This window comes from Rhamphochromis sp. 'chilingali', assembly GCF_963969265.1.
Source record: "Rhamphochromis sp. 'chilingali' genome assembly, chromosome: 1".
NCBI lineage: Eukaryota > Metazoa > Chordata > Actinopteri > Cichliformes > Cichlidae > Rhamphochromis > Rhamphochromis sp. 'chilingali'.
The window spans coordinates 4,467,501-4,480,283 of NC_137929.1; the positions used below are offsets into that span (position 1 = coordinate 4,467,501).

Genomic DNA, 12,783 nt, shown 5'->3' on the forward strand with positions numbered 1-12,783 from the left:
ACTGTTTGCCCCTACTTCCATGAGAGGCACCTTGCTGGACTATTACCATGACCACCCCACAGCAGGTCACTTGGGTGTTTCTAAGACATTGGCTAGACTGCGTTTTAGGTTTTTCTGGCCCAAAATGGCAGCTGATGTGAAACGCTATGTGATTTCATGCTCAGTGTGCCAACTCACCAAGCCAAGTCAGAAAAAAGCAGCCGGTCTTATGGTTCCCATTGTCCCCCAGAAACCCTGGGAGTATGTGGGTGTGGATTTTGTTGGGCCACTTCCCCGCACCCCCACTGGTAATGCTTATTTGATCGTGTTTGTTGACTATTTGACTACCGTATTTTCACGACCATAAGACGCACTGTGCTAAAAGGCGCAGTCTCAGTTATGTGTGCCATTACTGTATTTAACACACACATAAGGCGCACTGGATTATAGGGCGCATACAAGTACCGTATGCGTATTTAAAAATAAAGCGGGAGCAAACCTGAGTTCGGTACCTTACTCACATTTTTATTACCAGTAATCATCATCATCAACAACACACAAACATACAAGTGTGCATATTTAAAAATAAAGCAGGAGCAAAACAAAGTGTGGTAATCACATTTTTATCATCAATCAAACCCATCGAAGTCCTCATCCTCTGTGTCTGAATTGAACAGCTGCGCTAAATCTCCATCAAACATGCCAGGTTCACTTTCTTCACTGTCAGAGTCACTTTCCGTGCCGTGCGGCTCCTCGGAAATGATGCCGGCTTTTGCGAAAGCTCGAACAACAGTGCCAGCAGACATATTAGCCCAAGCATCTACAATCCATTGGCAAATTGTGGCGTAACTCGCCCGGCGCTGCCTTCCACTCTTGGTGAAACTGTGGTCTCCATCGGTCATCCATCGCTGGATGTGTTTGTCGCCGATGTGTTTGCTGCACTAGGAGCGGAAGATGGCCAGCTTTTCCTTATAATCCGCTGGAAGTTGCTGCGCTACCGTAGTCCTGGTCCGGATGGAAAAATGGCACCGTTTCATAAAATGTGAAAGTGAAACTGCTTTTAGCCGAATGGTGACCGTCGAGACGCTTCTCCCGCTCGTTCTTTGCTCGATGATCCACCGCTCGAGTCTTTCCTCCAACTCGGGCCACCTCGCCTTATGTCCGCGGAAACTCAGCTGCGTTTTCTTGACCTGCCGGAGCTTGTTTTCTAGCTTCCTCCATTTGCGAACCATCGATTCGTTAATCTTAAATTCTCTCGCCGCTGCTTGATTTCCATGTTCCTCCGCGTAGCTGATGGCCTTCAGTTTAAACTGTGCTTCGTAAGCGTGTCTCTTTGCCATTTTCAGGGTTGTTAAAACAACGATGTCCTGCATAACGCACATACCTGTTCTTTTATACAGGTATGTGCGATAAAGTCAACGCACACACTTCACCCTTTAGCGTTCTCATGGCGTTCTCTACTACGTCCTCATTACAACACACAGGGCGCACTGCGCTATAGGGCGCGCCGTACTTTTTGAAGAAAACCTAAGACTTTTAAGTGCGCCTTATGGTTGTGAAAATACGGTAAATGGGTTGAAGCCAGTGCTGTCAAAGAAGCTATATCTCAGGTAGCAGCTGGTAAATTCGTCACTGACATTTTTGCTAGGCATGGTACACCCACTTACCTCATTTCTGACAGAGGGTCTCCTTTGTGAGTGAGCTTTTTGAACATGTTGTTTCTGCCTCAGACAAATGCTACTGAACGCGTCAACCGGACTCTGAAAACTGCAATCCGCGCTTATGTAGGTGATAAGCACACATCATGGGACAAGTTTCTCCCTCAAATTTGCTTTGCTCTGCGCACCGCCCCCCATGACAGTACAGGTATGACTCCTGCCATGATGCTTTATGGTCGTGAGTTAGACACCCCGCTTGACCTTATCACTCAGCCTTCTACAGTAGGTGTTGATGAACCGGGTGTGCCTTACCCTGAGACTCTGAGAGCCTCCCTGCAGGAAGCTCACGACCACGCCAAAGCAGCTTTGGACTATAGCCATGACAGACAAAAACATTACTATGACTTGAAACGTGGCATGTCGATGTCTCGTGTTGGTGACCTTGTGAGAGTTAAGACGCACCCCAGGTCAGACGCTCAGTCTAACTTTACTGCTAAACTTGCACCACTGTTTCAGGGACCATTGTGTGTATCTCAGAGACTCAGTGATGTTAATTTCAAATTCAAATTTTATTTGTCACGTACACAGTCATACACAGTACGATATGTAGTGAAATGCTTGGACAACTGCTCGTGACCTAAAGAAAACAAAAAAGGAAAAGGCTATGAATAAGATAGGAAATAAATATGAAAAATTAAAAAGGGTAAATTTAACTAGGAAGGAATAAAATATAAATTAAGGTTAAAAATGAAATAACTGTACAACACAAATTAGAATGAAGGGTAAATTTAACTGGGAGAATAAGATAAAATATATAAATTAAATTGAAAATAAAATAACTGTACAACAAAATACACAATATAGAACTATATAATAATGTATGAACAAAATACACAAGAAGTATAAATAAATATATACACAATAACAGCAGCAGTGATTTAAATGATGAAGTGAAAACAATGTCCAGAATGTCCAGTGTGTGTGTAAGAACTATATGTGTGGGTCAGGACTGTGTGGTGGTGTGATTGTGATTGAGAGACCGTATCGCCTGCGGGAAGAAGCTCCTCCTCAGTCTCTCTGTGTTGGTCTTCAGGGAGCGGAATCGCTTTCCTGACCTCAACAGAGAGAACAGTCTGTTGTTGGGATGGCTGAGGTCCTTCACGATCTTCCTGGCCTTGGTCCAGCACCGCCTGCTGTAGATTGAGTGCAGGTCAGGGAGCTCGGAGCGGATGGTGCGCTCAGCTGATCGCACAACCCTCTGTAGAGCTCGTCTGTCCTGCATGGTGCTGTTCCCGAACCAGGTTAAGATGTTTCCCGTCAGGATGCTCTCTATGGTGCACGAGTAAAAGTTCCTGAGCACCTTGGAGGGCAGTTGGAAGTCTCTCAAGCGTCTGAGATGGTAGAGACGCTGACGGGCCTTTTTCACAACGGTGTTGATGTGACAGGACCATGACAGGTCCTGCGTGATGTGAACTCCGAGGTATTTGAAGCTGTCCACTCTCTCCACTGGGCACTCGTTGATGACTCGTTCCTCTCCTGCTTAGTGCTGAAGTCCACTATCAGCTCCTTTGTCTTACTGACGTTTAGAAGGAGGTCCTCTGGCACCAGTTCTCCAGATTCCTAATCTCCTTCAGGTAGGCCGTCTCGTTGTTATCAGAGATCAGGCCCACCACGACGGTGTCGTCAGCAACCCTACAGGCTCACTTGGGTGGACTCCGGTGTGGATGCAGGTGTTTATCATGTTGTGAACATGCAACCGTTCCATACCTGGGACTCTCTCACTTCCAAAGAACATTCTGTTTCATTGCCTGCTGAGAGAGAGACCGCAGAGGGTCTGAACTCTGACTCTCAGGCCCACCCTGGCCCCCCTGCAGATACTGACATTGACTCTGAGCCATTCCCCTTTGATTTACCGGACATTGACTCTTCTTCTGGTGTGGGCGCTGTTCCAGAGAGTGTTTCACCCAGATCTGTCCAGCACCCAGCTGCTGGTGGACATTACAATCTCAGGCCCAGACGTTTCCCCAGAGTTACGTCTGGCTGGAGCAACAAAAGATGGACTAATGATTTTCACACAACCAGGCTTGATCTGAAGTGAAATGTTTTGGTTAAACCTGTTTGATGCTGTCTTGTTGCATTGCTACTTTGAGTCATGATATGTAGATGTTTCTGTTTGCTCTACTTAATCCAGTTTTATGGCTCTTTCGTGCGTTAAGGTTCATTCTTGGCATTTACTTAGAAAAAAAAAAAAGAACAAAAGAAAAAAGTGAAAAAAACTAAGAAAACTGATTTTCCACTGTACATATTCGTCTTATTTTCACCAATTTCATTTTTAAATGGTCTTTTGCCCTGTGTGTGTGCACCAATCTTAGCTGTAACCTCTATGTATAGGGTACTGTTAGGTGTGGTGTGTGCTTTTTCGGCTGTGTACGGCTGAGGACAGCCTTTTTCTCACCAGGGGGGGACTATGTAACAGTTGCTATTGTAATGCAGTGTATCACCACATGGCGGCGCCTCCTGTCTCACGACTGGTGTCACCCCCTTTTGGTTCTTCTTCGCACTCCTCCTGAAATGGATGCTCCCGTGTGTACGCGGACTAGTGTGCTCTTTAGTAATGTGTGGTAGAGGTAGCACTTTTATTTTTGATATTGTAAATAAATGAGTACTTTTTGGAAAGTCAGAAGCTGTTGCTCATTCGCTATCCACCTGCACACCTCCGCGGCTGGCTTCATCTCCACTGCACGTTACAATATGTTGATTTTTTTCGCCTACTCATATCATCATTTTTTTACTCCTGGTTCTGTATGTTCATGTTCTGTTCTTTTGTAAACTTCATCTGTTTGTATGTTGTATACTCATTGTGTTTCAATAAAGTTCGATTTAAAAAAGGTACGTTCTAAACGAAGCTTCAGACGTCACTGATCACGTGACTCTGGCCAAACGAATCAAGCCTCGACACGGTGCTTCTGAAGCAGCGCGTTGATCTTTCTGACACACGCACCGGAGCGTCAGCTTCAAGCGGACCATCACTACCTCTCACATCTAAAGGTGTCAAGGTAACTTTGAACTGAGTTCAGTCAATCTGGAGTTTTTCCAAGTTTTCTGTTGCTCTCTGTGAGAGAAGAGCGTTAAAGGCGGGGCTCTCTTCTATTGGTGTGCAAACCAATAGAATGCATCGTGGTGGGGGGGGGGGCATCACGGGCATTGGCAAGAAAAAAATAAAATAATCGGTCGTACCCATGCTTCCCCGACGTCATGCCAGCGCATATTGGGAAATTCGTAGGCACCGATCGGTTTTCTATCAGCCATTTGCTGGGAGTAAGGGCGCCCTCCGTTTGCGAGGTGCTGCTGGCGGCACAGGGAGGAGAGGGCGGGGCGGCGGGGAGTCTCTGGCTGGCTGGAGCGGCATCTAATAACCAACTCGCAAAACAAAATAAAAACAACACAACAAACAGATATTATGATACAGACTTATAATCTGCACCGATGTTTTTTCTAAATTCTATAAAGTGAGCGCGAGAGCCCTCGGTGCGCCTGCGCGCTGCTGAAGTCAAAGTAAACTTTATTGTCATCTCCGCTACAGACAGTCCAGCATATAGAGAGACGAGACGACGAGGCTGCAGTTACAGCGGTGCAAGTAAACAAACAACAAATATAAGAAGAGTAAGAAAATAAATCTACACTTTAGGACTCGGGGTAAAGGATCAATAACAATTTAATTTATAATTTACAGTTTGATGATTTAAAGTCTCACACAACCCGTCAAAAGGGGCGGGGCCGGCTGCTTCCAAGTAGAGCACATTTCATTTATAATGATGTAAATCCAAGCCCATCATGGATTCACGATCTGAATCCTGGGTTGTGTGAAATCCCAGAAATCAACCTTAGACAAAGTAAATCTGTGAACTAAGGTGTAGGTCTGTTAGGTTAATTGTGCTGATCCTCGGGTTGGGGGATTTGTGTTTGTACTGGAGCGCAAAATTCAAACCAATGGAAGATGGACAACAAAAGTTCAAAGCCATCAGGTGCTCAGGTTAGAAAAAAGAGAAAAGATGCAGGTAAGCAGACGTGTGATTGGATAATGGCAGCTCATCCTGAACCAATCAGACTAAACTCCAAACAATACATTATGTTACAGATTTTAATATTAATTAGTCATTGTTACTTGTTGATTTGTGCTTTTCTCATTGTGTGACGAATTATGACGACTGTTTGGTAGCTGTTATTGTCTCTCTCTCTCTCTTCATGTGTGTTTCTCTGGTGAAACAATAGTTTTGTGTTAATGTTAGGGCTGCACGATTTTGCATAAAATGAGAATCACGATTTTTTGGCTTAGAATTGAGATCATGATTCTCTCATAACAATAAATAAACATAAAACAACAAATGTCTCACGTTTTGTTGTTGCAGCAAAATGTTGTCCTGCTTGAAATTCCGTCTCCACCGTTGCTCGACGCTGCGTGTACAGAGCAGGTAGTGCAACAATAGAAAAATAGTTGCGGGACGGCACTGTGTAGCGTTTGTCTAGGGTGTTGATCGTTTTCCTAAATCCCTCGTTTTGCACAGTGTTGATGGAGCCATATCTTTGGTCAGGTGATAAGTGATAGCCTACGTGATGTCTTTGTGGCTGCGGGAGTTCGACGTGTATAGGGAAGCGCTGTATAAGGTTCCCGTTATTGATGTTTGGGTGGTTGACCGGGACGGATTTTCTCCTGTCACTTTCTCGTCATCCCTGACGTGCTCTCCGTTGTTGTTTCCCTGCTAATTTTAGCATCACACGGCACAGCTTCTGTATCACGTGGTATAAGGCTCCGCCCTTGTCATTTGTTGAGCAGGAAGAGTGAGCGCTTGTTTTCATGCAGAGTACGTCCCGGATCAAAATGTGAAGTTTTACAAATCACCACTTCTTTAGTTAATATCATTTCAGTCTCAGACAATCTCGTTTCTCTTACAGAGGTTGAATGCACCTTCTGCGGATGGCGGTACCACACAGTGTGCGTGGACTTCCCCTGCACAGAAGGCAACTACAAATGCTGTGAATGCTAAATAAACAGAAACAAATGATCCCTGTTGTCTTTGCTTGATGATTGGTTTGAGTCTTGACAATCCACATTGCTGGTGTTGCATCTTTCAAAGCCAGCAATGGCAGGTATCAGTGCTCAAAGCTTTTGTGTTTGTTTCCAACAAGTTGCCCACCTCGGGAAACAAAAATGTGTTCTTTTACTTGTCAGATGAACATATGAGACACTTTGACTCTTCAGTGCAGTGTGGAGCCTAACAAAGATCTGTTTTGTGTCCCAGCTGATCAGCAGGAGGAGGAGAGTCTGACGGAGCAGCAGAGGAACATTTTCAGCTACTTGGACTCAGCTCAGCCACTACAGAGGAAACAATGAGCTCAACACAGAAGGTGACAGACAGAGCAGGACCATATGACCAAAGATATTTATCACCATATACATTTGAACAGTTGCCATAACGATGTAGCTGACGATAGAATTGACACCAGACAAAATACTTTGCAGCTCCACAACTTTATTAAAAACCCATCAATGTATTTTCACTGAAACAAGCAGCTGTTGTTTATGTGCATTAAAGTTATATAAAAATGTAACAGTGCAAATGCAAATTCCTCGCTGACAGTTTAACCAAAAGGCGTTTCCAGTGGAAACTGGCCGACACATCCTGAGCATAACCATGTATAATATCCACTAAACTTCAGAAGAGGTTATACAGTCGTGGCCAAAAGGTTTGAGAATTGCATAAATATTGGAACCTGGAGAAGTTGCTGCTTAAGATTTTATAATAGCATTTTGCCTGCACTCCAGAATGTTATGAGGAGTGATCAGATGAACTGCATCGTCCTTCTTTTTATAATACAGATTTGTACTTTATTTCAAATTGAACCTTTAAAGGGGCATTTCTGGACTTTTAAACACCAGTAATGTACTTTTAAGGGAACATTCAAAAAAAATGTTCCTATAGGTACAAAAATGTTCTTATTTCGTATTTCTGAGAGTGTATCATGTAACACTATAGATCAACTTAGCTCAGAATATATAAAGCATATAAACAGTTACAGCAATATGATGCAACAAACACAGCAGCTACTGATCCAAAATACTCAAAGCTTCATAGAACTGAAACCAACATTTATTTTTAGCTCCATCCTGCTGCTGATACAGACTTTAGGTTTCTGAACATTAAACTTGTTGCTGCCTTTCATAGTGTGTAACTTGAAGGCCCTGAGTACTTTCTCCCACACTGAAAACACTGGGATGATCACATTATTTGAACATTACCTAATAAGACTGATTCAGCACAGACAGTTATGTTAGATTTGTATTGTTGATTGTTATTTATGCTTAGAAATATTTACTTATATATGCTTAGAGTTTTGTAATTAGTTGTAGATTGGTAGAGGTTTTGATCCTTGATAGTCTGCAAACTTTGTGTGTATTAGACAGCACTTTGGGAGCATGAGAGGTCATACCATGTCTTATTGTTTTATGGTAGGATTAACGTAGCTACGTCTGTTCTAGTCTAAGTGCTTTTCTGTTTAGATGAACTGCTGGACTTCCTCACCGGGGGGGGGGGTCTAGTCTACCCTCTTCCTGACCAAGGATGTTTGACCCTTTGATCAGCAGTCCACACACACACACACACACACACACACACACACACACACACACACACACACACACACAGGCAAGGTACTCTTTGTTTGTATGTAGACGTCATATGTTAATGAACTTATGCATATTCATGTAACCTCAATAAAAGAACAGTGGTACGGGAGAACGGACGAGAGCTACTGGGGTCAAGCGAAGGAACGGCGCTCTGTCTGGTTCTCTCCCGTGCACGAGTAACATGAAGAAGTTTGCCTACTTGCGTCTTGCTTGCAGTGTAATTATATTGTCTTAACGTTCCAGCGAATAGGTTTATGCTACAAACCTATCAAGTTATGTTAAACTTTCCTAGCAGTCCTTCACAAACAGGGAACAGTCTGTCTATTCTCTCCATCTGTCAGCTGCTGCTGGCTCTTCCTCCTCCTCTTCCTCACACACTGCTGAGTTTGTCCTGGTGGATCATCAGGGCTGCAAAGCCTCACAGATGATGTGCAGCAGTGGCTCCCTCAGTCTGTCCTCACTCTGGACACTTGCAGTCGTCACACATGGAAATCAAATGTGTGATAAGCTGCAGGATTCAAACACAAGTGTAACTTATAAACACATGTTCATACTTTTATTCCACAATCAGAGAGAAAGAAACAGAGAGAGAGTGCAGGACAGACAGACAGGTGACAGTCTCAGGTGTACACACTGCTACACAACAGCACCAGAGAAGCAGGATTTAGTGTTTGTGTTATTACGAGTGTAAACAAGAAGAGTTCCAGATGGTGCAGTGGACACATGTGTGACTGCTGTGATTAAAGCATCTTTCTTTCAGCTTAACGAGTGAACCGTCAGCTCGTTCAAACACACGTTAAAGTGCGTTTGGCTCGACACCACCGAACAGAGGCAGCAATATAACACAGCTAACATTAACAGTGCAGTGAATCCTGCTTGTGCCGTGATGTTCAGGACTGCAAACCGAGCAGCATCACTGACTTTCAGCTTGTTGTGTTTGTGGATATATGACTGACTTTAATTATCCACAAAATCATCACATTCTCTGTCAGATTAAGGTCGACTATCCGGTTGTTCAGTGATGACGCGACGAATCCTACTTCCGGGCCTAAAGTAGTCTGCGTTTAATATGGCTTTTTTGTTGTTAACATGTTTAATGTTATGTATTTTCTTCTATTTGATCTCAAAATCTCCTAAAACAGTCAGTGATCACTGCTGACCTCCCTCGGCTTTTATTACCGCTAATCATTTATTTAAGCTCAGGTTTTAAAACCTTAGGATGTAACTACAGCCCAGCCCATGCAGCAGTATATGAATGACTAACCTCGTGTTGTGGATGGATTATCTCAGTTGTTCTCCTGGCTGAAGTTTGGTCCTTTTACAGCATCCTGCCATGCGATTACATTTGTTCCTGACCACCGAGAACACTCACATAAACTTTTATCGAGTGGAAAAAAAGTTAGCTTGTTTATATTATGCTAACATAGCTGTGTCGCTAGCGGTCACGTAGCACATCATTATATACCAGCTAGCCCAACTTCAGTAACCCTACAAACGTCACTGCTGTTTAGTTTTCTGTCTTCATTTATGTTGGAAGTGATAGCAGAGCTGTAGGTTTGAATTTGTTTCCAAAACCCCGCAGTCAGGACATGCTATATTGTATTTAGATAGAAGCTAGCGAGCTAACTCCCTGCTAACTTCTAACTCCGTTAAATGTCATAAATTCCGTTTTCATGGATGCCTGGATGTTAAACTCAGTTGTTACACCTGGTAGGGCAGAACGCTGATCATTTTATTAAAGATGAAAGACTTTAGACAGTTTTTCAACTCTCAGTAATGCCATAGTGATCGTTTGATATATGGACCTGCAGCGGAGTTTAGACCCAGACACGGCTAGTGACGTCAGACTGAACAACCGGATTGAATGGCGTATATTTTAAAGGCTTTAAAACCAAGTTAACGCTGAAAGTACAAACATCACTAATGTCACATAACTCTGCCGACAAGGCATAGCTATGGCTATGAAATGCTCTTTGTGTATCACTTCTTCATTATGAAAGATGTCATTAATGCACTAGTAATGTCTCATCTGGAGTATTGTTCAATCATTTGGTCAGCAGCTAATAAGACAGATCTTAACAGACTTCAGTTAGTCCAGAATAAGGCGTCCAGATTAGTGTGAAGATGTTCATACTATACTAATATTGATCAAATGCATAATAACCTTTCTTGGCTTCCTGTACAGGCTAAAATATTCTATGGCTTACTTGTAGTTCTAAAGAAAGCAATTCTGTTAAACACACCACATTTATTCTGCTCAGCTGCAGTATCCAGATGAAATACATCATCATATTACACAGTTTTCAACAAGCTGCAATTTAGTAAATGCTCGAGTTAAAAGTAACGTTTTGTAAAACTGTTACATTTAGAGCAACTTTTAAGTGGAATAAGTTGCCTTAAAAAATTAGAGAATTATTCAAAACTTCAATGAACACTTAAAAGCCGATTTACAGAGCTTTTAGTTGTTGTAAATATTGTAAGACATGATTTGTTTTTGAAATTTGTGTAATGTGCCTCAATGTTATTGATATTATTATTATTATTATTATTGATTGCTTATATTTGAACAATTGTGAAACCTCACTGTGGATGTAAGAGTGAAATTATGTGGATATCTTGAATCCACTTTATTGTGTAATATTTTATGTGAGTATTTGATGGAAGACGAGCAACATCTGTTGTGGAAGCTAACGGGGTTCCTTTAGAATAAACAAACATAGGATTTATTATCACTGAATAATTCTGTATAAATCTATACAAATTATAGAAATATGTAATAGGAAACAACAAAATAATCTAAATTATAAAATAATGTGTGTGTGTGTGTGTGTGTGTGTGTGTGTGTGTGTGTGTGTGCGCATGATTTTAGTGTTTGAACAGTCATGAATTATCTTTAACAGCAGGTTGGATGTAATGTGTTAGAACTACCAGCAGGTGGGGATAAGAGACCTTTAAGGTGTTTGGTGCCACGCTCCACCTTCAGGTTTAAAACTAGTGTTAATGGAGTTTGAAGGTTGAGTTTGTTCCACGACTGCATTTCACTCACTGCCTCTGTTTGTATCTCTGTCACTGCAGGACCAACATGGAGCCAGAAGTCAGCGCTCTCAGGAGGCCGACAAACCTCACAGAAGAAAGGGAGAGAAAAAACACACCTGTGACGAGTGTGGGAAGGCTTTTACTGAGAAGGCTAAACTAAAACAGCATCAGGTCATCCACACTGGAGAGAGACCGTTCAGCTGTGACTTGTGTGGAAAGTCTTTTTCCTTCAAGCGTTCCCTAAAAAGACACCAACTCATCCACAGTGGAGTTAAAGCGTACAGCTGTGATCAGTGTGGCAGAGCTTTTACTCACAGTAGCCACTTACAGAGTCATCTAGTTACCCACTCTAAAATTAAGGCATACAGCTGTGACGAGTGTGGGAAGGGTTTTACTGTGAGGGCTAAACTAAAACAGCATCAGGTCATCCACACTGGAGAGAGACCGTTCAGCTGTGACTTGTGTGGAAATTCTTTTTCCAGGAAGGGTTCCCTAAAAAAACACCAACTCATCCACAGTGGAGTTAAAGCGTACAGCTGTGATCAGTGTGGCAGAGCTTTTACTCACAGTAGCCACTTACAGAGTCATCTAGTTACCCACTCTGGAATTAAGGCATACAGCTGTGACGAGTGTGGGATGGAGTTTACTCTGAAGGCTTCACTAAAACAGCATCAGGTCATCCACACTGGAGAGAGACCGTTCAGCTGTGACTTGTGTGGAAAGTCTTTTTCCTTGAAGCGTTCCCTAAAAACACACCAACTCATCCACAGTGGAGTTAAAGCGTACAGCTGTGATCAGTGTGACAGAGCTTTTACTCACAGTAGCCACTTACAGAAGCATCTAGTTACTCACTCTGGAATTAAGCCATACAGCTGTGACATCTGTGGAAAAACTTTCAGCCAGAGAGGGAGCCGAAATACACACCTACGCATTCACACCAGACATGATGTGTACTGCTGTGAACAGTGTGGCAAATACTTTACAACAGACGCACAGTTACAACGACACATGTTTACCCACACTGAGGAGAGACCTTATCAATGTGACCTGTGTGAGAAGACTTTTAAATCTCCACATGACCTGAGACTACACCAACAGATCCACACCAGAAAGAGACTCTACAAGTGCAGCTACTGTGAGGTATGTATTTATATTGTTATCTTGTCATTTTAGCCTGACTGTTTGGAACAACTCTGCTCATTAAACTGTGTTAGCATGTTAGCAATTCTACTGCATGGAAAAGCAGCTCTGAGTGATTATTCAGATTTTCCTTTCAGTTATGATTTTAGTATTACTGTAGTATTATGGTGGTAGTATTGTAGTTATTGCAGACCAGTAAACTGAGTGTGTTAACTGAAACAGTCAAATGTAGTTGGACGTCTGCAGAGATGCTCTTTATTTCAGGCGACGTTCAGGATACAAATG

At 42.7% G+C, this 12,783-nt stretch overlaps 1 protein-coding gene across 4 annotated transcripts in view; it reads left to right on the top strand.

Moving 5' to 3' along the window:
- Window positions 1-12,783, top strand: part of LOC308397763 (uncharacterized protein) — a 53,951-nt gene that overhangs the window by 5,742 nt on the left and 35,426 nt on the right. For 3 of the 4 annotated variants that reach the window (XM_080883855.1, XM_080883857.1, XM_080883858.1), the window contains exons 2-3: window positions 6,938-7,043; window positions 11,398-12,498. In XM_080883855.1, coding sequence (XP_080739981.1) covers window positions 7,026-7,043; window positions 11,398-12,498 — 1,119 coding nt within the window. In that variant the 5' untranslated portion in view covers window positions 6,938-7,025. Of the gene's footprint in view, window positions 1-6,405; window positions 6,500-6,590; window positions 7,044-11,397; window positions 12,499-12,783 lie in introns of those variants that run through there. The other variant, XM_080883856.1, reaches the window with a different exon arrangement.